This window comes from Ornithorhynchus anatinus, chromosome 11, assembly GCF_004115215.2.
Source record: "Ornithorhynchus anatinus isolate Pmale09 chromosome 11, mOrnAna1.pri.v4, whole genome shotgun sequence".
Classification (NCBI taxonomy): Eukaryota; Metazoa; Chordata; class Mammalia; order Monotremata; family Ornithorhynchidae; genus Ornithorhynchus; species Ornithorhynchus anatinus.
In genome coordinates, this window is record NC_041738.1 from 56,932,207 (window position 1) to 56,958,898 (window position 26,692).

The following is a 26,692-nucleotide window of genomic DNA, read 5'->3' on the forward strand; positions in this document are numbered from 1 at the left end:
CCCAGACTGAGCTCCTCTTCTCCCTCTACTCCCTCTGCCATCCCCCCTTTACCTCTCCACAGCTAAACCCTTTTTTTCCCCTTTTCCCTCTGCTCCTCCACCTCTCCCTTCCCATCCCCACAGCATGTACTCGTCCGCTCAACTGTATATATTTTCGTTACCCTATTTATTTTGTTAATGAATTGTACATCACCTTGATTCTATTTAGTCGCCATTGTTTTTACGAGATATTCTTCCCCTTGACTCTATTTATTGCCATCGTTCTTGTCTGTCCGTCTCCCCCGATTAGACCGTAAGCCCGTCAAACGGCAGGGACCGTCTCTATCTGTTGCCGACTTGTTCATCTCAAGCGCTTAGTACAGTGCTCTGCACATAGTAAGTGCTCAATAAATACTATTGAATGAATGAATGAATGAGGTGAGCGGGAAAGAGCCAGGCGTCTCGCGCCCCGTCGCCCTTCCTTTTATTCATTCATTCATTCAGTATTTATTGAGCGCTTACTGTGTGCAGGGCACTGGACTAAGCGCTTGGAATATACAATTGGGCAACAGATAGAGTCCATCCCTGCCCACCAACTCACATTCTGTAAGGGGAAGACAGACAATAAGACAAACCAAGAAGTCAGGCATCAATACCATCAAGATAAATAGAATCGTAGATATAAACACATCATTAATACAATTAATAGAATAATAAATAATATACACAAGTGGTGTGGGAAGGGGGTAGAGCAGAGGGAGGGAGTGGGGGAATGGGGAAGGGAGGAGGGATGGAGGGAATGGGAAGGCCTCCTGGAGGAGGTGAACTCTCAGTAGAGCTTTGAAGAAGGGAAGAGAGCTAGTTTGGCGGATGTGAGGAGGGAGGGCATTCCAGGTCGGTGGTAGGACGTGGGCCAGGGGTCGACGGCCAGAAAGGCTAGAACAAGTCCCAGTAAGAAGGTGAGCAACAGAGGAGTGGAGTGTAAGGGGTGGGCCTCGCATTGTGCCCTCAGCCATTAAGGAGGAAGGAATGGTGGCCTCAGGAAAAATACGATTTCCCCTTCTATATAATAATAATAATAGTATTTGTTTAGTGCTTACTTATGAGGTAACTGAGGCACAAAAAAGTTAAGTGGCTTGCCCAAGGTCACACAGCAGAAAAGGGGCAGAACCTGAAGTAGAACCCACCTCTAACTCCCAAGCCCGGGCTCTTTTCACTAAACCACGCTGCTTCTCATAATGATGGTATCTGTTAAGCGCTTACTCTGTGCCAAGCACTGTTCTAAGCGCTGGAGTAGATACAAGCTAATCAGGTTGTCCCACGTAGGGCTCACAGTCTGAATCCCCCTTTTACAGATGAGGGAACTGAGGCACAGAGAAGTTTAGTGAATTGCCCAACATCACAGAGCTGACAAGTGCCGGGTCCAGGATTAGAACCCACGACCTCTGGCTCTGACTCCCAAGTCCGTGTTCTTTCCACTAAGCCACGCTGCTTCTCTTTTTCAGCGAAGAAAAAAAGAGCCTTGGCTCCAAAGGGATGAGGCAGTAAACTGTTTTTGTAGTATGCAGAGCACTGTATTGTGGGCTTGGGAGTTCATCCATTCATTCAGCCGTATTCACGGAGCGCTTGTGTGCAGAGCAGTGTACTAACGGCTTGAGGGAGTACAATATAACAATAAACAGACACATTCCCTCCCCGTGATGAGCTTACATGGGTTCGAACCCCGGCTCTACCACTTGTCAGCTGTGTGACTTTGGGCAAGTCACTTAACTTCTCGGTGCCTCAGTTACCTCATCTGTAAAATGGGGATTAAGACTGTGAGCCCCACGTGGGACAACCTGATTCCCCTGTGTCTACCCCAGCACTTAGAACGGTGCTCGGCACATAGTAAGCGCTTAACAAATACCAACATTATTATTCTTACAGTCGAGAGGGAGAGTATAACAGAGATAAAACTCCTCCCTCAGGAGTTTTAGTCTAACGCTGGAGACACCAAATCTATTTACAGATAGAAAAAGGGAAGGGAAAATGCAGACCCAGAGCAGGATTCTTCATGTATCTCTTTGGTTCTCTGAAGCCTGGATCTCCAGGGCAGAAAAGAGAGGAGAAAGCACTGCCTCATTGAAGACACATCGCCTCCAAGAGGCCTTCCCTAACTAAGCCCTCTTTCTTTTCTTCAGCTTCCTTTTGCATCGCCTTGACTTGATCCCTTTATTCATCTCCCCTTCCAGCCCCACAGCACTTATGTCCATATCTGGAATGAATTTATTTACATTAATGTCTGACTCTCCCTCTAGACTGTAAGTTCATTATGAACAGGGAAAGTGTCTATTTATTGTTATATTGTACCCTCCCTAGGACTTAGTACAGTGTAGAGTGCACACAGTAATCATTCAGTAAAGACGAACGACTGACTGACTGGAGGAGGGACAGGAAGCCTCTCTGAGGGGATGAAATCCTATCTGCCACCTCGGGATGCAGTGAAGCAAGATATTAATAATGTTGGTATTTGTTAAGCGCTTACTATATGCAGAGCACTATTCTGCTAAGCTGTTAACAACTCTTGCTGCCCAGGACAAAGGGATGAGGGAACTGACATGGCCCTGGGGCTGGTTGCCCAAAAGTATTAATGCTCCACTTAGGCAACCCTTAGTTGCCAAAGTTGCTACCACCCAACCACCTAAACTGTTTAGGACTTGGGACTTTGGATGAAACACCTAAATGAATCAAGACCCGGGATTAGACTGATAATGTCCTAAATCTGTGCCTAGAAAAGATCGACAAACATTAAAACCTTGCTATTAGCATCACCACCACCAACAGGATTGACTGAACCAGGCCCTGACGGAATTAGCTACATGAAAAAGAGAGGATCCTCTCCTTGAGTTTACCATCCAGTGAAAGGGACCAGTCAATTCATGAGAATTCAGAGTGAAGAACAATTAGATACAGGTATGTGAGCCTAAATAAAATTGACAGTTCCATACTTCACTCTGCTGCCCGGATCATTTTTCTAAATAACAGCTCAGTCCAGGTCTCCCCGCTCAAAAACCTTCAGTGGTAGCCAATAAATCTCCACATCAAATAGACTCCTTACCATCAGCTTTAAGGTGCTAGATCAGTTTTCCCCATCCTACTTTATCTTGCTGATCTCCAACTACAACTGAGCCTGCACACTTTCCACGTCTAACCCCAACCTACTCCTCCATACCTTGATCTCATCTTTCTCACCATTTGACCCCTTGCCCACATCCTTCCACAAGCAGCGTGGCTTAGTGGAAAGAGTACAGGCTTGGGAGTCAGAGGACTTGGGTTCTAATAATGGTTCCACCACTTGTCTGCTGTATGACCTTGGGCAAGTCACTTCACTTTCTTGACTGTCCGTCTCCCCCGATTAGGCTGTAAGCCCATCAAACAGTAGGGACTGTCTCTCTCTGTTGCCGACTTGTTCATTCCAAGCACTTAGTACAGTGCTCTGCACATAGTAAGCGCTCAATAAATACTATTGAGTGAATTCTCTGTGGCTCAGTTCCCTCATCTGTAAAATGGTGATTAAGACTGTAAGCCCTATGTGGGACAACTTGATTTCCTTGTATCCACCCCAGCGTTTAGTACAGTGCTTAGCACAGAGTAAGCACTTAGCAAATACCGTAATTATTATTAGGTATCAATAATTTATTTATACTAACGTCTGCCTCCCCCTCTAGTCTGTAAACTTTTTTTGTGGGCAGGGAATGTGTCTACCAACTCTGTTCTATCATACTCTTCCAACTGCTCAGTACAGTGCTGTGCACACAGTAAGTGCTCAAAAAGTATGATTGATTGATTAATTGATTGATTGATCATTTATATCAATTTCTGTCTCCCCCTCTAGACTGTAAACTTGTTGAGAGCAGAGAAAGTGTCTACCAACTCTGTCCTATCATACCCTTCCAAATACTCAGTATATTGTTGTGCCCACAATAAGCACGATTGATCAATTGCTTGATTATTCATATTAATGTCTGCCTCCCCCTCTAGACTGTAAACTCACTGTGGGCAGGGAATATGTTTAACAACTCTGTTCTATCATACCCTCCCAACTGCTTACTATAGTGCTTTGCACACCATAAGCACTCAATAAGACCACTGATTGATTGATCGCTTGATTGATCATTCATGTTAATGTCTGTGTCCCTCTAGAATGTAAACTCGTAATGGGCAGGGAAGGTGTCTGCTAATGCTGTTGGAGTGTAATCTCCTAAGCGCCTAGTACAGTGCTCTGAACACAATAAACGTGGCTTGGTGGAAAGAGCCCGGGCTTGGGAGTCAGAGGTCATGGGTTCTAATCCCGGCTCGGTGGAAAGAGCCCGGGTTTGGGAGTCAGAGGTCATGGGTTCTAATCCCGGCTCCGCCGCTTGTCAGTTTGTGTGACCTTGAGCAAGTCACTTAACTTCTCTGTGCCTCGGTTCCCTCATCTGTAAAATGGGGATGAAGACTGTGAGCCCTACGTGGGACAACCTGATTAGTTTGTATCTACTCCAGCGCTTAGAACAGTGCTTGTCACATAGTAAGCGCTTAAGAAGTGCCAACATCATTATTATTATTATTATACGCTCAATAAATACCACTGGTGATGACGGACTGAGCAGAGTGGGGCTAGAGCGTGGGAGGAAGCGCGGGCCCAGCAGGCCGCTGCCGCCCTCTTCCGGCCGCACGCAGAAACGCACCCGTCCGCTCTCCTCTCCCGGCGGGGACCCGTCAATCAATCGTATTTACTGAGCGCTTATGGTGTGCAGAATAATAATGATAATAATAATGATAACGGTATTTGTTAAGCGATTACTATGTGCCAGGTACTGTACCATTGTTTTTACGAGATGTTCTTCCCCTTGACTCTATTTATTGCCATTGTTCTTGTCTGTCCATCTCCCCCGATTAGACTGTAAGCCCGTCAAACGGCAGGGACTGTCTCTATCTGTTGCCGACTTGTTCATCCCAAGCGCTTAGTACAGTGCTCTGCACATAGTAAGCGCTCAATAAATACTATTGAATGAATGAATGAATGAATGAATCCCCATTTTTACAGATGAGGGAACTGAGGCCCGGAGAAGTGAGGTGACTTGCCCAAAGTCACACATTAGACAAATGGCGGATCCGACATTAGAACCCATGACTTTATGACTCCCAGGACCATTACGCGAGCCCAAGGGAAAGTACGATAGAACAATATTCAGACACATTCCCTGCCCACAAAGAGCTTAAAGTCTAGAAGGGGAGGTAGACATTAATGGAAATAAATACATTACAGATATGGACTTATTTATTTATATTTACATCCATAATTTACTTATCCATTTATTCAATTACATTTATTGAGCTCTTACTGTGTGCAAAGCACTGTACCTAAGCACTTAGGGCAGTACAGTATAACAACAGACACACTCCTGCCCACAAAAAGCTCACAGTCTAGAGAGGGAGACAGATATTAATATGAATAAATAATAGGTAAATAAATTACAGATATATACATATGTCCTGGCGGTGTTGGGTGGGGGGTGATGAAGAAGAAAGGAAGAGTGGTGCAGAAGGGAGTGGGAGAAGAGAGGAGGGCTTAGTTGGGGAAGGTTTCTTGGAAAAGATGTGCCTTCAATAAGGTTTCGAAGTGGGGGAGAGCAATTATCTGTCTGTTATGAGGAGGAAGGGCGTTCCAGGCCACAGGTAGGATGTGGGCGAGAGGTAGAGGAGATGGAGGTGCAGTGAGAAGGTTAGCATACAAATACCAACATTATTATTAGAGGAATGATGTGTGTGGGCTCCGTTGTAGTAGGAGAGGAACGAGGTGAGGTAGGAGGGGACAAGGTGATGAAGTGCTTTAAAGCCAAGAGTGAGGAGTTTTTGTTGGCAGTAATGGTGGAGGGGCAACCACTGGAGTTTCTTGAGGAGAGGGGAAACATGGTCTGACGTTTTTAAAGGAAAATGATTTGGGCAGCAAATTGGAGCATGGACTGGAGAAGGGAGAGACAGGAGGCAGGGAGGTCAGCAAAGGAGGCTGATCCTATAATCAAGGCGGGATTGGAGAAGCGCTTGCGTTAACGTGGTAGCAGTTTGGACGGAGAAGAAGGGGTGGATTTTGGCAACGTTGTCAAGGAAGAACTGACAGGATTTAGTGAGGGCTTGAATACATGGGTGGAACGAGTGAAAGGAGTCAAGGATAATGTCAAGATTACAGGCTTGTGAGACAGGAAGCAGGGTGGTGCCGTCCACAGTGAAGGGAAAGTAATGGGAGGACAGGGTTTGGCCGGGGGGGGGGGGCGGGGGGGCGGGGAAGAAGTTCAGTTTTAGCCATATTAAGCTTGAGGAGATGGAAGGACATCCAAGTAGAGATGTCTCGTAGGCAGGAGGAAATGTGAACCTGCAGAGAGGGAAAGAGATCGGAGCTGGAGATGTGGATTTGGGTGTCAACAGCTTCTTTCTATTAATGTCTGCCTCCCCCTCTACAGATATGGACATATTTATTTATGGCGTAGTGGACAGAGCACAGGAGTGGGAGTCAGAAAGTCATGGATTCTAATCCTGGCTCCACCACTTACCTATGTGACCTTGGGCAAGTCACTTTACTTCTCTGTGCCTCAACTACCTCATTTGTAAAATGGGGAATAAGAGTGTGAGCCCTGCGTGGGACAGGCACTGTGTCCAATCCGATTTGCTTGTATCTACCCCCAGCGCTTAGTACAGTGCCTCACATATAGTAAGGGCTTAACAAGTACCATTATTATCGTTGTCTTTAATTTATGTATATATATTAATGTCCGTCCCCCCCTCTAGACTGTGAGCTTACTGTGGTGAGGAATGTGTCTGTTTATTGTTGTATTGTCCTCTTCCAAGCTCTTAGTACCAGTGCTTTGCACACAGTAAGTGTTCAATAAATAGGATTGAATGAGTGAATGACAGAAAGAAGTGCCGTGGGGCTGAAGCAACGGAGCATTGGTGACTTTTCTGGAAATTACGGTAGTGTAAAGACAGTTTCGGTCCCATTTCGGAAAGATGGGCAGGGGATCACTTCCCCAAAGCGGGAGACCTCGTTTTACTTTAACTACTCATTCTCCGGCTGCCATTCTTGGCATTCCCTAACCTGAATGTGTCATTTTATGTTGGCGAGGCAGGAAGCATCAGCAGGATGAGAATTTTATCTGGATTTTCCAAAACGGCCTCAGCAGCAAGCGGAACAAAAGGCAAGCATGATTTATGTCAGAGAATTTTCCAGCATGAGGACCTTTCTGGGCCTGGGGGAGTGTCAAGAGTTTTAGCTGGATTTTCCAAATCGACCTCAGCAGCAAGCGGGACCAAAGGCAAGTGTGATTTATGTCAGCGAATTTTCCAGCAGTAGCACCTTTGTGGGACTGGAGGAGTTTGCCAGAGAAGGCCTGCCTGGAAGAGACATCGAAGTCCCAGCTTGGCTGGTTCTTGGAATCCGTCGGGAGTTTCCCCCTTGATGAGAGCAGATTCGAGTTGCAAAAAGCAGTTGGATATGAAGGAGATCATTCTTTCAGTAGTATTTATTGAGCGCTTACTGTGTGCAGAGCACTGACACTAGGCAGTTGGGAGAGTACAGTGTAACTCTAAACGGTGACCTTCCCATCCCACCGTCCCAAGGAAATGCTCCCTTTCCCAAAGTGGGCATAAGTCAGGTGAGCCAAAGAAAGGGGGGGGGGGGGGGAGCAGGGAGAAGGGAGAGGGAAAGGGAGCAGGGAGAAAGGAGAAGGAAGCAGGGAGAAGGGAAAGGGAGCCGGGAGAAAGGAGAAGGAAGCAGGGAGAAGGGAAAGGGAGCAGGGAGAAAGAAGCAAGGAGAAGGGAAAGGGAGCAGGGAAAGAAATCAGGGAGAAAGGAAAAGGAGCAGGGAGAAGGGAAAGTGAGAAAGCAAAGAAAACAGGGAGAGGGAAAGGGAACAGGGAGAAGGGAAAGGGTGAAAGGAAATAAAACAGGGAGAGGGGAAAGGGAGCAGAGAGCAGGGAGAAGGAAAAGGAGCAGGGAGAAGGGAAAGTTAGAAAGCAAAGAAAACAGGGAGAAGGGAAAGGGAGCAGGGAGAAGGGAAAGGGTGAAAGGAAAGAAAACAGGGAGAGGGGAAGGGAGCAGGAAGAAGGGAAGAGGAGAAGGGAAAGAAAGCAGGGAGAAGGGGAAGGGAGAAAGGAAAGAAAACAGGGAGAAGGGAAAGGGAGTAGAGAGCAGGGAGCAAGGAAAGAAAGCAGGGAGAAGGAGAAAGGAAAGAAAAGAAGGAGAAGGGAAAGGGAACAGGGAGCAGGGAAAGAAAGCAGGGAGAAGGGAAAGGGAGCAGGGAGCCTTTGCTCCTTGACGGAGGGGCGGGGCGGGAGCGGGTGGGAAGGGGTGGGAGGGGGGCGGGCAGGGGCGGGGCCCGAGAAGAGGAGGTTCGCCGCCACCACCACCAACAACAACCACCGCTCCAATCCGCCCTGTCCCGTCCTGCAGGTCGGCGCCCGTTCAGGACCCCCCGTCCCGTCCTTCAGGACCCGCCGTCCTCCAAGACCTCCCGCCCCCAGGACGGCCCGAGGACCCCGTGGGAAGGTAGGAGCCCGCGCCCCTCCGCGGGGGCTGCAAGGACCATCGGGACGGGACGGGACGGGACGGGACGGGACGGGACGGGACAGGAGGGGGGCTAAAGGTGGGATCTGGGGAGGGGGCATAAATGGCATCCCCCCAAAGCCCCCCAGCACACTCCCAAACACACACACACGCACACACTCACCCCGACCTCCAGGGCAGCTGCAGGCAGGACACCCTGACCTTCTCGAAAACTTTTTCTGGGTTGAAGGGAATTCCCCTTCCTCGCCCCCGCCGACTCCCTCCTGGTCCCTGCTCTGCTCACTCAGCCCCGGAGCAGGGGAGGGAATGCCCGAAGACACTGAGGACAACGCATTTCGAAGACCTGGAAATAACGACGCCTACCCCCCACACACAACCAGGGCCACACACACACATCCCCACCCCCCAGAGCGCTTGCACCTCACTTACCACATTTTATCCAACCAACATCCCAGTGAGGCAGGGAGGGGCGAGGAGTATTGCCCCCTTTTTAGGGGTTGGGGAAACGGAGACTTAAGGACCGTTTATTCTAGACTGTAAATTCGTTGTGGGCGGGGCACGTGTTTGTTTAATGTTGTTTTGTACTCTCCCAAGCGCTTAGCACAGTGCTCTGCGCACCGTAAGCACTCAATAAGTACGACTGACGGGCACACTGAACCCGCATCCGTATCGTAAACTGGTGCCATGTCCACTGTATAACACTGCCCTTAGATAAGGAGGGGCGAGTGAACCGTTGCTATTTGGAAAAGAGGAATCCAAGATGGGATGAGGGCAGGGATGGCAAAGCAGAGCTGTTTCCTAGGCTTTTTTTAATGGTATTTATTTGTTAAGTCCTTCCTTTGTGCCAAACCCTGTTCAAAGCGCTAGGGTAATTAGGCCAGACACGGTCCCTGTCGTATCTGAGGCTCACGGGTGGGAGAACAGGTATTTAATCCCCATTTTACAGTTGAGGGAATTGAGGCACAGAGAAGTGAACCGTCTTGCCCAAGTTCACACAGCAGACAAGTGGAGGAGCCGGGATTAGAATCAAGTTCCCCTGACTCGTGGGTCGGTGCTCTTTCCACTAGACCACACTGCTCCTCCTCTTTCCTGTGCTTCTTCCCAAGGGGACCTGAATATCACAGTCACAGCTACCATCCGAAAGTCTGATTTTGCCAACACCCTGCCCCCTCAAAAGGTTTAGAAATTGTCAGCCCATCTCAAAACCTCTTCTTTCCAACCTGGTTGCCCCCGGAGAAATGCTGTCATTTTTTGACCTTATGGAATTATTTTCTGGGTTGCCGATGGGCCTTTGGAAAGGGAAAACATGACTGTTAGCCAGTAGTTAGAATTTGGCTTACTTCTCTCTTGACTTGTCCAGTAGATAAGAAACTTTTCATTTCCTGTTTCAACTCTTGCCTAGACCTGCAGTGCTCATTTATGAGTCTCTCACTCCTCTGCCCGGGTAATTAACTGGCTGTTAAATGTACAAAATGTTTTAAAATTTGGCAGAATAAAAGAACAATTGGAATCCGGAAACGTGATTACCCCGCCTTATCTTATTCACCGAGCACCTTGATCTTAGAGTTCTAAGATAAGGTGAATCCCTTGACGGACTTTGGGATCGACCCCAGGGTCCGGGCCTGCACCAGGTGAAATTAGATCTCTCAGCCCCCTCAACTGCGGCTCCCTCCATAAGAACTTGATCTCGACCCCACCCCCACAACCCTTGAGTACATACCCTTTACTCTCCTACCCTCTCCCCCATCAGTAATTTATTTTAATGCCCACCTCCCCCTCTAGACTGTGTGCTCCTTAGTAATAATTGTGGCATTGGTTCAATTTAAAAAAAATTAAATCATGGTATTTGTTAAGTGCTTACTATGTGCCAAACACTGTTCTAAGCACTGGGGTAGATACAAGATAATCAGGTTGTCCCATGTGGGGCTCACAATCTTAATCCCCATTTTACAGATGAGGTGCAGAGAAGTGAAGTGATTTGCCCAAGGCCACACAGCAGACAAGTGGCAGAGCCAGGATTAGAACCCATGTTCTCTGACTCCCAAGCCCGAGCTCTAGCCACTAAACCATGCTGCTTCTCTAAATCATGCTTACTGTGTGCTAAGAACTGGATTAAGCACAAGGGTAAATACAAGATAATCCTTCTAGACTTTAAACCTGGTCTGGGCAGAGATTGTCTCTCTTTATTGCTGAATTTTACTTTCCAAGCGCTTAGTACAGTGCTCTGCACACAGTTGGGGCTTAATAAATACGATTGAATAAATAAGCAGGTTCCATATGGGGCTCACAGTCTAAGTAGAAGGGAGGTCAGAGGTTGAATCCCAGGGAACTGAGGCCCAGAGAAGTGAAGTGAGTGGCCCAAGGTCCCAAAGTAAGCAACTGGAAGAGCAAGGATTAGAACCCAGGTCCTCTGACTCCCAGGCCCAAACTCTTTCTACTAGGCCATGTTGCTTCTCATGGGCAATCAGTCAGTGAGTCATATTTATTGATCACTTGCTCTGTGCAGAGCACTGTACTAGGCACTTTGGAGGGTACGTTATGACAGTAAGCAAACACATTCCCTGCCCACAATGAATTTACAATCTGGAGAGAGGGAGATGTCCTCCAAGAGGCTTTCCCTGACTAAGCTTTCTTTTCCCTTTCTTCGACTCGCTTCTGTGTCGCCCTAACTTGCTCCCTTTATGTATTTTCCCCTCCCAGCCCCACAGCACCTATGTCCATATCTGTCATTTATCTGTTTCCCCCTCTAGGCTGTAAGCTTGTTGTAGGCAGAGAATGTGTCTGTTTATTGTTATAGTGTACTCAACCATGTGCTTAGTACAGTGTTCCATGTGCTTAGTACAGTGTTCTGCACATAGTAAGTGCTCAGAAAATAAAATTTAATGAATGAATGAGACAGACATTAATAAAAAAAAAAATGATGGATATGGACATAATGCTGTCAGGCTGGGAGAGAATGAATAAAGGGAGCAAGTCAGGGCAATGCAGAAGGATTGGGAGAAGAGAAAATGAGGGCTTAGTCAGGGAAGGCCTCTTGGAGATGGGCCTTCAATAAGGCTTTGAAGGAGGGGAGAGTCATTACCAGTGGGATTTGAGGAGGGAGGGCGTTCCAGGCCAGAGGCAGACCATGGGCTAGAGGTCAACGGCAAGATAGACAGGATCGAGGTGCAGTGAGTAAGTTGGCATTAAAGGAGCAAAGTGTGAGGGCCGGGTTGTAGTGGGAGAGTGGTGAGGTGAGGTAGGACGGGGCAAAGGGATTGAGTCCTTTAAAGCCAGTGGTGAGGAGTTTCTGTTTGATGCGGAGGTGGATGGGCAACCACCGGAAGTTCTTGAGGAGAGAGGAAACGTGGCCTGAACATGTCTACCAACTCTACTGCATTCTCTTCCACGTGCCTAGTGCAGTGCTCAGCGCAAAATAAACGCTCCATAAATACCCTCGATTGATTGACAGATATTCTTCTGAGCTCAAACCCACCCTTTCCTGTTAGTCAGGGGCTTAGGAAACATGGCAAATCTTTCCAGCCAGCAGTGCACTTCCATTTCAGCCCAGTAAGAGGATGTGCTTTTCTTTATTTACCAACTCTGTTGTATTATAGTCTCCCAAGCATTTAGTACTCTGGGCAGAGCACTGTACACAGTAAGTGCTTAATAAATACCATTGATTGATTGATTGATTGTAGGCTACTCACTGTGCTAGTGAGAAGCAGTGTGGCCCAGTGGAAAGAGCCCGGGGTTGGGAGTCAGAGGTCATGGGTTCTAATCCCGACTCTGCCACTTGTCAGCTGTGTGACTTCGGGCAAGTCACTTCACTTCTCTGGGCCTCAGTTACCTCATCTGTAAAATGGGGATTAAGACTGTGAGTCCCACATGGCACAATCTGATTACCTTGTATCTCCCCCCCACCCCGCCAGCACTTAGAACAGTGCTTGGCACATAGTAAGCACTTAACAAATGCCATCATCATTATTATTATTACTATGCGCCTGGGAGAGTACAATATAACAGAGTCAGAAGTCTGGCAAGTCACTTCACTTCTCTGTGCCTCAGTTCCCCCATTTGTAAAATGGGGATTGAGACTGTGAGCCCATGTGGGACAGAAACCATGTCCAACCTGATCTGCTTGAATCTACCCCAGAGCTTAGAACAGTGCTTGACATGTAGTAAGCACTTAACAAATACCATCATCATCATCATTATTATTATTATTCCGAGGACCCACAATTGGGATCCAATCCACAGTTAGGGCTTTACTGTTCATCTCGACTTTCTTCAGGTGCAGAGATGGCTGCTGGATGTACCAGTGTTTTGGAGCCAGACATGACCCTCACTTTGATTGCAAACCTAGATGGGGATACATTTTACTTCAGAGGTAAATTCAACCCAGCATTCTACATCCTTCACAGGTGTTTAGGTCCTCGGGGTTTACAAGAGAAACCCATTTCATCATCAGATCTAGGGCCTGGGCTGGTAGGGTGCTCTCATACATGACCAGGACCCTTGTTAAAGAGTGATTGACAACCTCCTAGATACCTCCATTTACCCGGGAGGCAGTCCAAAGCTTTGGAATAACCACAGCCGGATTGAAAATATCACATCGCCGATACCCGAGACGGGGCAAAGTCCGGATTTTGTCAGTGGATGGGGTGTTTCCTAGGGCTTGGGAAATATTGGGTTTCCACACGTTGAAGGAGGCTGTGGAAAAAGGAGGGAAGGGGTTGAAGATAGAGGTCCCAAGGATGGGAGGAAGGGGTGATGGGAGGAAATGCAACTGGGGAGAAAATGGGCTCCTTTAACTCAAAATGCTAATGTCCTTGTCTCTTCCTCCCCCCCTCCCCCCGCCGCCATCCAAGATGAAGATGAAGGTAAAGCCTGACTTTATTTTTCTTTGTTTAACACACCACAAAATGTGATCTAGAGATAGTCTTCTGAGGGAGCAGTCCCGCGCCCTAGCTCATTACCAAGCAGAAATCTGGTTTCGTGATCTGACCTTCTTCCCAGGGTAGGGGCGGGGGTGGAGCGTAGGGGAATGTGCTCCAGTTTGGTGAAGGCAATTCAGAATCCACCCCACGTAAAGCACAGCTTAGTAGATAGAGCCCAGGCCTGGAAGTCAGAAGCATCTGCATTCTAATCCTGGCTCCGCCACTTGTTAGCTGTGTGACCTTGGGCAAGTCACTTCACTTCTCTGGGCCTCAGTTCCCTCATGAACTGTGGTACCTGTTAAGCTCTTATTGTGTGCCAAGCACTGTACTAAGCATTGAGGTGGATACAAGCAAATTGGGTTAGACACAATCCCTGTCCCTCGTGAGGCTCACAGTCTCATTCCCCATTTTACAGATGAGGTAGCTGAAGTACAGAGAAGTGAAGTAATAATTTGGTATTTGTTATGGGCTTACTATGTGCAAAGCACTGTTCTAAGCGCTGGGGAATACAAGGTGATCAGGTGGTCCCACGTGAGGCTCACAGTTTTCATCCCCATTTCACAGATGAGGGAACTGAGCACAGACAAGTGAAGTGACTTGCCCACAGTCACACAGCTGACAAGTGGCAGAGCCAAGATTCGAACCCATGACCTTCTGACTCCTCGGCCCATGCTCTATCCACTGTGCCATGAGGCCTGCTTCTTCCCTGCAAAATGGGAATTAAGAGTGTGAGCCCCATGTGGGACAGGAACTGCGTCCAATCAGATTAGTTTTTATCTACCCTGATGCTTCACACATAGAAAGCACATAACAAACCATCATTATTATTATTACTATCAATCAGTGGTATTTATTGAGCTCTTGCTATGGTGTTAGAGAAGGCTTTTATGAATACCATGGACTGTCCAAAAGGCAAATGGATTTTGGAGCAAATTAAGGAAAAGAGGTCTTGAAAGGCCAAACGACCACTTAGATTAGCATATTTTGGAAACATAATCAGGAGGACTAATTCTTTGGAGAAGACACTAATGCTAGGAAAAGTCCAGAGAAAACATGGAAGAGGCAGACTGGTACCTAGATGGATAGAGACCATAACAACGATAATGGAAGAACCATTAGAAAGGTTGCGGATTATGACAGAAGACGGGTCGTTCTGGAGAAAATAAATCCAGAGAGTCGCTTTGAATTAGAAACGACTCCATGGCACTGGATAATAACAATGCTGTGGGCAGAGCACTGTACTAAGTGCTTGGGAGAGGACAATACAGCAGAGTTAGTAGACACGTTCCCTGTCTGCAAGGAGCTTACGGTCTAGAGGAACCCTGAGTCTCCAAGGAAAGGATTTTTATCGACTTGAGAGCTCCAGTGGGTAAGTGGAAGAGCTGGGATGAGAGAGTGGCCTAGAGCTTGTCTCGGAAAGAGAGGAGATAAATAATAATGATCATGGTATTTGTTAAGCATTTACTATGTCTCAAGCACTGTTCTAAATGCTGGGGTAGATACAAGCTAATCATGTTGGACACAGGCCCTGTCCCACATGGGGCTCCCAGTCTTAATCCCCATTTTATAGATGAGATTACTGAGGCACAGAGAAGTTAAGTGGCTTGCCCAAGGTCGCACAGTAGACAAAAAAGTGGCAGAACTGGAATTAGAACCCAGGTCCTCCTGACTCCCTGATCCAGGCTCTAGCCACTAGGCCTTGATGCTCAGGATTCAATCCCTGTCCTCTCTCATACCATGTAAGACAGGAACTGAGTCCTACTTTAATTAACTTGTAATAATAATGATAATAATTTTTTATGATATTTGATAGCGCTTACTTCGTGCCAGGCACTATACTAAGCCAAATCAGGTTGGACACAGTCCATGTCCCACATAAAGCTCAAAGTCTTAATTCCCATTATACCGATGAGGTAAGAGGGGCACAGAGAAGCTAAATAACTGGCCCGAGGTCCCAGAGCAGACACATGGCAGAGCTGGGATTAGAACCCATGTCTTTCTGACTCCCAGGCATGTTTTTTCCACTGGGCCATGCTGCTTCCTCCATTATAATAATAATAATATGGAGTGGAAAGGGAGAAAAGTAGGTTCGCACTTCTGCTCTCACTGATATGCAAACCTCCAGTCAACACCAGGGAAATATGTCCTCAGTCGAGTCAGGAGAGAACAGGAACTGACTTGAAATATCGTCTTTGACCAACCTGTAGATTAGGAACCCCCTGTGGGACAGGCACCATGTCCAACCTAATTCACTTGTACCTACCCCAGTGCTTAAAACAGTGTTTGACACACAATAAGTGCTGAATAGATAACTGAGTTCTCATCCCGGCTCCGCCACTCTATAATTCTCTTTATCTATTTTGATGCTACTGATGCCCATCTACTTGTTTTGTTTTATTGTCTGTCTCCCCCTTCTAGACTGTGAGCCTGTTGTTGGGTTGGGATTGTCTCTATTTGTTGCCAAATTGTACTTTCCAAGTGCTTAGTACAGTGCTCTGCACACAGTAAGCACCCAATAAGTACGATTGAATGAATGAATCTGCTGCGTGACCTTGGGCAAGTCATTTCATGTCTCTGTGCCTCAGTTTCCTCATCGGTAAAATGGGGATTGAGGCTGTGAGCCCCATGTGGGACAAGGACTGTGTCCAACCTTGTATCTATCCCAGTGCTTAGTACAGTGCCTGGTACATAGTAAGCACTTTACAAATAGGGAAGCAGCATGGCCCAGTGGACAGAGCACAGGCCCGGAAGTCAGAGGGACCTGGGTTCTAGTCCTGGCTCAGTTACTTGTCTGCTGCATGATCTTGAGTCAGTCACTCAACCTCTCTGGGCCTCAATTACCTCACCTGCAAAATGAGGAGGAAGACAAAAATGGGGATGAAGACCGTGAGCCCCATATGGGACATGGACTCTGTCCAACCTGATTAGCTTATATCTACTTCAGTGCCCAGCACAGTGTCTGGCACATAGCGAGTGCTGAACAACTACCATTAAAAAAATTGTCATTTTTTCAATTGAAAAATTGAAGAGAAATAGAAGTTGTTTGTGTACTCAATAATCACTCAATCATAATTATAGAGTACCCACTCTGTGCAGAGCTCTGTACTAAGTGCTTGAAAGAGCACTTGCCATGATCCCAACATTCAAGGACCTTACAATCCAGTGGGGGAGGCAGACATTCAAATAAATTACAGAAAAGAGGAATAGAGAATTAAGATTTGTATATAAAATGCTCAAGTAATTAGACTGGGCAGAAGTACTGAAGTGTTTGGTGCAGGATGTCGGGGTGGGGAAGAGCAGAGGGGAGATTAAAAATGTTTAGAGGAAGCCATCCGGATGTGGGATTCCAAAAGGCCATTGAAAATAGGGAGAGCATTGCTGCCGATTGTAAAAGGAGATGTAATTATGTACATATTTTTAAATTATTGATTATAAATGACATTTCTTCATATTAATATCTGTCTCCCCCTCTAGAACTGTAAGCTGGTTATGGGCAGGAAACATATCTGCTAATTCTGTTGTGTTGTCCTCTCCCAAGCGCTTACAAGAGTCTTCTCTAGACCATCTAGACAATCACATAGAAAGCTCTCAATAAATACCATTGATTGAGTTCCACGCAGGAAGAAAGGGGGTGATCAGGAGGTCTGCAACTGGTCAGGGACAATGATAATAATTATGGTACTTGTTATAGGTGCTTACTATGTGCCAAGCACTGTAACTAAGCCCTACGGGAGATAGGAGTTAAGATATTAGTCAGAGTCCCTCTCCCACATAATAATAATAATAATGGCATTTGTTAAGCGCTTACTATGTGCAAAGCACTGTTCTAAGCGCTGGAGAGGATACAAGGTGATCAGGTGGGACTCAAGTCTTAATTCCCACTTTTCAGATGAGGTAACTGAGGCCCAGAGAACTGAAGTGATTTGCCCAAGGTCACACAGAAGGCAAATGGTGGAACCAGGATTGGAACCCAGGTCCTTCTGACTACCAAGCCCATGCACTGTCCACTAACCCATGCTGCTTCCCATGGCTCAGTGAGTTAGTTAGCCGGACAGGAACACAGACTGCCAGTTGTGAAGTAGTGTGAGAAGACAATTGGATCCGTAAGAGGAGAAGAGCTGATTTTTCAAAAACACCTGGTCCTAGAACCCACAAGATAAAAATAACCCTGGGACTTTATTCTGAGGCAAGGAATATTAAGTGAGAAAGTCACTCTGCATTAATGGTCGCAACTTGATACGTCATATGCTTTCTGGGAGGAGTGAGAGAGGGAAAGGAAAGTCCTCCCCCACCACAAATAAACACCGACATTGAATTTTAGAAAAGAGGAACTATGGAAAAAACGAGGACCTTAGGTAGAAAAATGCTGAAAGTCCTGACCAGGAGTCTGGAGACTGTTAACAAAAGCCTTTAAGAGGCCTAAGTGAAATGAATCCCTAACGATTGTCACAAAAATACAAACTGTCAAATCAATGGTGTTTCTAGTGAAAACGTAAGGATCTGAAAGCTGAACAGTGAAGAAACAGGATAGGAAGAGCATCGATTTTCTTTTGAAATGTGGTGTTGGAGAAGTTTTTCATGGTCTGCCTGAAAAACAAACAAATGTTTTTTGGAGCAAATTAAGTCAAAGTGGTCTTTGGAAGGCAAAATGACTCGACTTTGGATACATTAATTCATTATGGTATTTGTTAAGCGCTTACTATGTGCAGAGCACTGTTCTAAGCACTGGGGTAGAAACAGGGTAATCAGACTGTCCCACGGGGGGGCTCACATTTTTTAATCCCCATTTTTACAGATGAGGTAACTGAGGCACAGAGAAGTTAAGTGGCTTGCCCAATCAGGAGGACTAATTCTCTGGAGAAGACACTGATGCTAAGAAAATTCCAGGGAAAATGTGAAAGAGGCAGAGGATAGAGACCATAATAACAATAATAAGAATAATAATAATAACCCTTAGAAAGGTTACGGATTTCGGCAGAAGACAGTCTCTATGATTTGGAAACGACTCAACAGCACTTGATAACAATAACACTGTACACTCCTTGTTGTCAGGAAATACCAAATACACTCCTTGTTGGTTGTGTCTACCAAATCTGTTTCTTGTCCTCTTTCAAGTGCTTAGTAGAGTGCTCTGCAAATAGTAAGTACTCAATGAATAGGATTGATTGAATCCTTCAGAATGACAAAACAAGCAAGCAAATGGAAACCCCTACAAGGCTTAATTGCCTGAGGAAATGTGGTTATTATAGTAGTAATAATTGTGGTGTTTGTTAAGCACTATGTGCTAGACCCCATTGTAGATACAAGGTAATCAGGTTTGTCCCACATGGGGCTGATAATCTTAATCCCTGTTCTACAGATGAGAAAACTGAGTCAGAGAGAAGTGATGACTTGCCCAAGGTCACCCAGCAGACAAGTGGTGGAGCCAGGATTAGATCCCAGGTCCTTTGGCCTCCCAGGCCCAGACTCCACTCACTACATCCTTAAGCCCTAATTGTCCCTGCACTCTACTGAGCTCTTGGGAGAATACAATACAGTAGAAGAGGTAGACAGAGCTTCTGTGTAGCGGAGCGGGCAGAAGCCAGATTTCAGGGCATCAAGGGCAGAGTTGGAGGAAAGGAAGGAGAGGCAAATGCTCAGTAACTATGATTGATTGGTTTATTGAGTGAAAATCATGATGGGAGGAACTGGGCTAAACCCAGAATTGTCGTTCACCAAATATCGAAGTTTGGACCTGCTGCGGTCTTCAGCTTAGAATGGAACTTGATGCCACATTCATTCTCTTATAGTGTGGCCTTCAGAATGTCTAGCTGACCTTTATTATATTTTTGATTGGTCTCTCCGTGCATCAGTGGACAGCATACTATTCAGGTAGCAGAACTGAACAACTGCTTTGAGTTATGTGTTGCTGATGTTGACTCACATGTAGGGTTCCCCATTTAGACTGTGAGCCCGTCATTGAGCAGGGATTGTCTCTATCTGTTGCCAAATTGTACATTCCAAGCGCTAGTACAGTGTTCTGCACATAGTAAGTGCTCAATAAATACTACTGAATGAATGAAATATGCCAGGATGTTGGGGTGTTCATTAAGAATTAAATTCAAGACCAACAAAGGAAACTTTTCTTCTCCCAGCAGGTAGTAAGGCTATGGGATTCAACCCCCTGTTGCCTCCAGGAAAATATTAGTAGGTTCAAGAAAGCAACGTGGCCTAATGGATAAAGCACAGATCTGGGAGCCTAAAGGATCCAGGTTCTAATCCCAGCTATGCCACTTCTCTGCTGTGTGACCTTGGGCAAGTCACCTCACTTCTCTAGGCCTCAGTTACCTCATCTATAAAATGAGGTTTGAGACTGTGAGCCCCATGTGGGGCAGGAACTGTGTCCAACCCGATTAGTTTGTATCTACCCCAGCGCTTAATACAGTGCTTGACACATAGTAAGTGCTAAACTAATACCATTTAAGAAAAGAGTCATAGGTCTGACTCCAATTTATGGATGAATCAAGGTACTGGAGGGGAGTTGCAAGGGGCATTTGAAGGTCTATTCCTATCAAGGAGAGTGGGTAGCTGGCATCTAGTTTCTCCATCAGCCTTGATGTTTCTGTTGGAGACGGAGCCACAAAATAGCTGGACCAGGCGTGTAGACGGTAAAATGTCATTTTTTACCTTCTATTGCAGATGGTTTTGAATCAGATGCCTTCATGAAACACGGGAATCCTAAATTCCAAGTGTTCCAAGACTCCAGCACCAAAGTTCTCGTAATGAAACAGGACAGCTGCACACCCAGATTTGAGGCCATGAGTGAACAGGAAATTAAAGGTAGGTTGAGTTACTGTCTTGGACTGTAGACTGTAAATTTGCTGGGAGCAGGGAAGGGGTCTACCAACTCTGTTGTATTGGACTCTCCCAAGCGCTTAGTACAGTGCTCTGCACATAGGATGCACTCAAGAGATACCATTGATTGATTGATCTTAGAAGTCCCTGCCCCAGATCTGCCCCTAGGGAGGACTGAAACTCCATTTTGCCCTCTAGACTGTAAACTTGTTGTGGGCAGGGAATGTATGTTTACTGTTGCATTGAACTCTCCCCAGCGCTTAGTGCAGTGCTGTGCACACAGTAAGCACTCAATAAATATGATTGACTGATGGATTGACTAGTAACCTAGTAACCCTCTCTGTTGGGGGTCAGGGCAGGGAAGGTGAGATCAATAGGTCAGTCCTTCAATCAATGGAGTTTATTAAGCGTTTCCTACAAGCAGAGTACTCTATTAAGTGCTTGGGAGCATCCAATACCACAGAGTTAGCTGCCCCCTTCCCTGCCCATAACGAGCTCACATTCTTGGGGTGCTCGGATAATCGGTAGGAGCAGTGATTGCTGCTCACGGTTTTTAATGACAGCGGCAAGACGCGTCACCAGAAATATGAGAAAGTCCTTGCCTACTGTGTCACCTTGGGCAAGCCACACAGCATGGCCTCGTGGATAGAGTCCGGGCCTGGGATTCAGAAGGATCTGGGTTCTATTCTCTGCTGCACCTCTTGCCTCTTGGGCAAGTCAGCTTCACTTCTCTAGGCCTCAGTGACCCCATCTGTAAAATGGGAATCCAAGACCTGTCCGCCCTCCTACTTTGACTGTGAACCCTGTGTGGGTCGACAGGGACTGTCTCCCACCTGTTACCCTTTTTTTCTTTTTTTAAAATGGTATTTGGTAAGCGCTTACTATATGTCAGGCACTGTACTAAGCACTGGGGTAAATACAGGCTAATAAAGTTGGTTATAGTCCATGTCTCATATAGGGCTCAAAGTCTTAATCCCCATTTTGTAGATGAGGGAATTGAGGTACAGAGACATGAAGTGACTTGCCCAAGGTCACATAGCAGACAAGTGGCAGAGCTGGGATAATAATAATAATTATGGCATTTGTTAAGTGCTTACTATGTGCCGAGCACTGTTCTAAGCACTGATTAGAACCCAGGTCCTTCTGTCTCCCGTACCTGCGTTCTGTCCACTAGGCCCCCCTGCTTTAAGATACCCTGCATCTACCCCAGTGCTTAGAAAGAAAACTACAAAATGTGCCAGACACTGGGATATATAGAGTTACTAAATGTGAGACCTTGGGCAAGTCACTTCATGTCTCTGTGCCTCAATTACCTCAACTCTTAAACAAGGATTAAGATGGTGAGCTCCATGTGGGACATAGATTCTGTCTAACCTGATTAGCTTGTTTCTCCCCCAGTACTTAGTACAGTGCCTGATGCACAGTACATGCTTAACAAACACCATTAAAAAAAAGATTACTGGAGGTGGGAGGGTCTTTTGCAGATCCTATAACTGTCTGCTCCTGGGCAGCAAGGCAGACTGCAGTCTTCTGTCTCTCTCTCTCTCTTTCTCTCCCCATTGGACTGTGTCCTACCTGATAAGCTTGTAATAATAATAATTGTGGTAATTGTTAAGAGCTTACTACATGTCAGGCATTGTATTAATCGCTGGGGTAGATAGATACAAGCAAATCGGGTTGGACACAGTCCCTGCCCCTCATGGGGCTCAAGGTCTTAATCCCCATTTGACAGATGAGGTAACTGCTAACTACAGTGCCTGGCACGTAGTAAGAGCTTAACAATTCCACCATTATTACTATCTTATTATTATTTGGAATGAAGGACTTGGGGGCATCCTTCTTGGGCTGACTGGGGCAGTTGCTTTGGAGGATTGATGGGCAAATTCACGTGGATAAGATTCTCCTTTGTCCTCTTCTGTCTTTAGATAATGCTCCTCAGACCAAATTTATCATTCAGTTCTACAAAAACACCAAACCCGGTTGCTACCCAGTGACCATCAGTGTGAAGAGTGGAGATCGGACTTTCCATCTTTCCTGCCAGGGAAACATCCTCCATTTTGAAGTAAGACTAATGTCTGTCTGGTTTGCCGACCCAGGGGAAACCCAGATCCAAAGGGGACCCTCTGGGAAAGAGGGTGACAAGAAGCAGAATGCCACCCTAAGTTGGCAAACCCACTGATTGATTATGCCCAGAAGTAGGCATCAGCTGGCATGGCGGGAGGGAGAGAGGAACCTTTTGAAGCATAAGGTCTTTGAGGGCAGGGGTCATGTCTGCTAACTCAAAGGACCTGGGTTAATAATTACAATAACAATAACAATAATAATAGTGGTATTTATTAAGCACTATGTGCCAGGCACTGTACTAAGTGTTGGAGTAGGTACAACCAAAACGTGTTGGACACAGAACCTGTCCCACATGGGGCTCACAGCCTCAGTCCCCATTTCATGGATGATGTAACTGAGGCCCAGAGAAGTGAAATGACTTGCCCAAGGTCACATGGCAGACAAGGGGCATAGCAGGAATTAGAACTCAGGTCCTTCTGACTCCCAGTTCTGTGCTCTGTCCACTAGAGCATATTGCTTCTTAATCCCGGCTCTACCTAATCCCGGCTCTGCTACTTGTCTGCCTTGTGACCTTCGGCAACTGACTTCTCCGTGCCTCAGTTACCACATGTCAGCTGTGTGACTGTGGGCAAGTCACTTAACTTCTCTGTGCCTCAGTTACCTCACCTGTAAAATGGGGATTAACTGTGAGCCTCACGTGGGACAATCTGATGACCCTGTATCTCCCCCAGCGCTTAGAACAGTGTTCTGCGCATAGTAAGCACTTAACAAATGCCAACATTATTATTATTATTACCACCTTATCTGAATATGGAGATTTCACATTCTGTTATAGCGTGCTCTCCCAAGCACTCAGTACAGTGCTCTGCAAAGACTGTCCCTGCCAGGGCTGGAGCTGTGTTTGCTGGGACTGTCCCTGAGAGAGTCCCAGGGTCCATAGTGGGTTCTGGGTCTGCAACAATAGCCCTGACCCACCGAACGGACTCGAATTCCATTCGGTTACCTCCCTGGCCAGAATGACGGAGACTAAATTCCCCTGCTCTCTACTATATGTTGATCCCAAGAACCATGCTTCTCTCAATTCTTTCCCCTACTCAGACAGAGGGACAGCCCGTGAGTGCATGGGGGGCATTGGGGTCGGGGGAGCGTCCATCTTCGATTTGCCCGGGTGGGCATCTTGTCACCCAAGAGGCTCTGGGAGAAAAACCAGGGGCAGGGTCTGAGCAGGAAACATGTCTTCCAACTCTGTTGTATTGTACTGTCCCAAGTGCTCAGTATGGTGCTCTGCACATAGAGAACGCTCAATAAAAGAGCCTTGATCGATCGATTAGAGTCAGATCAGGATGGAGGGGCAGCGGGGCATGGCTGAAAGTGCATTTTGAGGGCGGGAACCATGATGTGGGGGAAGGAGGAGGGAGGGCAATTACCAACAGACAATGACTCATCCCCCTTCAAAGCCTTTTTGAAGGCCCATCTCCTCCAAGAGGCCTTCCCTGACTAAACCTTCCTTTCCTCTTCTTCCACTCCCTTCTGCATCGCCCTGACCTGCTCCCATCCCAGCCATTCATTCAATCATTCATTCAATTGTATTTCTTGATTATGTGCAGAGGACTGTACTAAGCGCTTGGGAGAGTACAATATTACAATAAACAGACACATTCCCTGCCCACCATGAGCTTACAGAACTTATGTACATATGTGTAAATTATTTATTTATATCAATATGTCGCCCCTTCTAGACCGTAAGCTCGTGGTGGGCAGGGAATGTGTCCGTTATATTGTTATACTGTTCTCTCCCAAGCGCTTAGTACAGCGCTCTGTCTACAGTAAGCAAGGGTTGAGGAGGAAGGGGCCTGAGGGCATCATTGTCCACCCAGTGATCAGCGTCTTTTCCATGCCTTGAGGCAGGGCCGCTGCCTTGCGCCGGGCCAGCGTGGCCAATGCCAGCGGCTTCTCTCTTCCCCAGGCCTCTCAGTCAGTCCGTCGCAATTATTGAGCACTTACTGTGTGAAGAGCACTGTACCGAGCACTCAGCCTCCGTGGATGGGTGGCGGGGCAGGGGGTATCGCAGAAGAAGCAGATCCACCAGACTCACTGTGTTTTCCTTCTCTGCAGAAGGGTGAAGTACCACAGAAAATCGACGAAGATCAGAGCGATATCATATTCTTCCAAAAGGGAATCGTAGGTTTTAAAGATAGATATCAGTTTCAGCCCTCCTCGTGCCCTGGGTCCTATCTGGCTTGTGAAAAGAAGCAGAACGACTCCTATTTCACCATGATTTTGAAGAAGGTGAGTGGAGATGAGAACGACTCCACCCACATGACTCTCAAGCCTTTCCCTCAGTAACCAAAGAAAAGCAGTTAGATGAAATCAGGGCACCTGGGTTGCTGCTCTGTTGGGCCTCGGGTTATCTGCCCGTACAGTACACGGGGCTCCTCCCTGCCTCTCAGGGGTGTTCTGAGGTTGGGAAATAAACTATTATGTATATTCCTGGAATGATTTCATGGTATCAAGGTTTCAGATTGTTCTCCATTTCAGTGGTATTTAGAAAATAGCACTTGCTGCCAGGTAAATATTCTTAATCTCAATTTAACACAAGGCTGTCGGAATGTGGGTTTTTTTCCCATCAAAATCTGGCACTCTAGAACGGAAAGTTGGGAGGGAAGCTAATGTTGGGTCACCACAGAGTCTGGATGAGGGTTGTCAGCTGGTGTGGTGGGAAGGAGATTGGAGCCTGTTAGATTATAAACGCTGTGGTAGATCCAAGGTCATCAAGATGTCCCACATAGGGCTCCCAGTCTTACAGCTGAGGCCCAGAGAAGTGAAGTGACTTGCCCAGGGTCACTCAGCAAAGTGGCAGAGGGGGACCCTCCCCTCAGCTAATTCCCCTTTCCCCCCCTTTCCCTCTGCTCCTCCTCCTCTCCCTTCCCCTCCACACTGTGCTCACTTGTATATATTTTTATTACACTATTGATTTTGTTAATGAGGTATACATCCCCTTGATTCTATTTATCGTGATTAAGTTGTCTTGTTTTTGTCCGTCCGTCTCCCCCGATTATTCATTGAATAGTATTTATTGAGCACTTACTATGTGCAGAGCACTGTACTAAGCGCTAGGGATGAACAAGTCGGCAACAGATAGAGACAGTCCCTGCCGTTTGACGGGCTTACGGTCTAATCGGGGGAGATGGACAGACGAGAACGATGGCAATAAATAGAGTCGAGGGGAAGAACATCTCGTAAAAACAATGGCAACTAAATAGAATCAAGGCGATGTACAATTCATTAACAAAATAAATAGGGTAACGGAAATATATACAGTCGAGCGGACGAGTACAGTGCCGTGGGGATGGGAAGGGAGAGGTGGAGGAGCGGAGGGAAAAGGGGAAAAAGAGGGTTTAGCTGCGGAGAGGTAAAGGGTGGGTGGCAGAGGGAGTAGAGGGAGAAGAGGAGCTCAGTCTGGGAAGGCCTCTCGGAGGAGGTGAGTTTTAAGTAGGGTTTTGAAGAGGGAAAGAGAATCGGTCTGGCGGAGGTGAGGAGGGAGGGCGTTCCAGGACCGCGGGAGGACGTGACCCAGGGGTCGACGGCGGGATGGGCGAGACCGAGGGACGGCGAGGAGGTGGGCGGCGGAGGAGCGGAGCGTGCGGGGTGGGCGGTAGAAAGAGAGAAGGGAGGAGAGGTAGGAAGGGGCGAGGTGACGGAGAGCCTCGAAGCCTAGAGTGAGGAGTTTTTGTTTGGAGCGGAGGTCGATAGGCAACCACCGGAGTTGTTTAAGAAGGGGAGTGACATGCCCAGATCGTTTCTGCGGGAAGATGAGCCGGGCGGCGGAGTGAAGAATAGACCGGAGCGGGGCGAGAGAGGAGGAAGGGAGATCAGAGAGAAGGCCGACACAGTAGTCTAGCCGGGATATAACGAGAGCCTGTAGCAGTACGGTAGCCGTTTGGGTGGAGAGGAAAGGGCGGCCCGTCAATGGGCAGGGATTGTCCTATCTGTTGCCGAATTGTCCATTCCAAGCGCACAGTCCAGTGCCCTGCACATAGTAAGCACTCAATAAATACTACTGAATGAATGAATGAGAACCCACGTCCTCCGACTCCCAAGTCCGGGCCGTTTCCGCTAAGCCACGTTGCTTCTCTAGTACAGTGCCTGGCACATAGTAAGCGCTTAAGAAATACTTGGTTTTTTTAAAAAAAAAAAAGAGAAGTGACTTGGCCGTGAAGCTCCCAGGCTCAGTGAACAGTGCAGGCTGCAAGGAAGGTCCTGCTCACTTTTCGGTGGAAATGGAGAAATAGCAGAGACCTCGGGAGCGACCCCGG

At 47.0% G+C, this 26,692-nt stretch overlaps 1 protein-coding gene across 1 annotated transcript; it reads left to right on the top strand.

Moving 5' to 3' along the window:
- Positions 1–8,371: 8,371 nt before the first annotated feature.
- Positions 8,372–24,875, top strand: IL18 (interleukin 18). Its single transcript, XM_029075994.2, has 6 exons — positions 8,372–8,541; positions 12,833–12,928; positions 13,410–13,421; positions 20,157–20,297; positions 22,238–22,374; positions 24,492–24,875. The coding sequence occupies exons 2-6, from the start codon at positions 12,841–12,843 to the stop codon at positions 24,720–24,722; spliced, it is 609 nt and encodes a 202-aa protein (XP_028931827.2). The 5' UTR covers positions 8,372–8,541; positions 12,833–12,840; the 3' UTR covers positions 24,723–24,875.
- The last annotated feature ends 1,817 nt before the right edge of the window (positions 24,876–26,692 follow it).

Bases quoted from the DNA above. Each gene is read 5' to 3' on its own strand.
- IL18 (XM_029075994.2), top strand. From the start codon at position 12,841: ATGGCTGCTGGATGTACCAGTGTTTTGGAGCCAGACATGACCCTCACT. The intron at 20,298-22,237 runs GTAGGTTGAGTT...TTCTGTCTTTAG, and splicing joins GAGTGAACAGGAAATTAAAG to ATAATGCTCCTCAGACCAAA. The intron at 22,375-24,491 runs GTAAGACTAATG...CCTTCTCTGCAG, and splicing joins GAAACATCCTCCATTTTGAA to AAGGGTGAAGTACCACAGAA.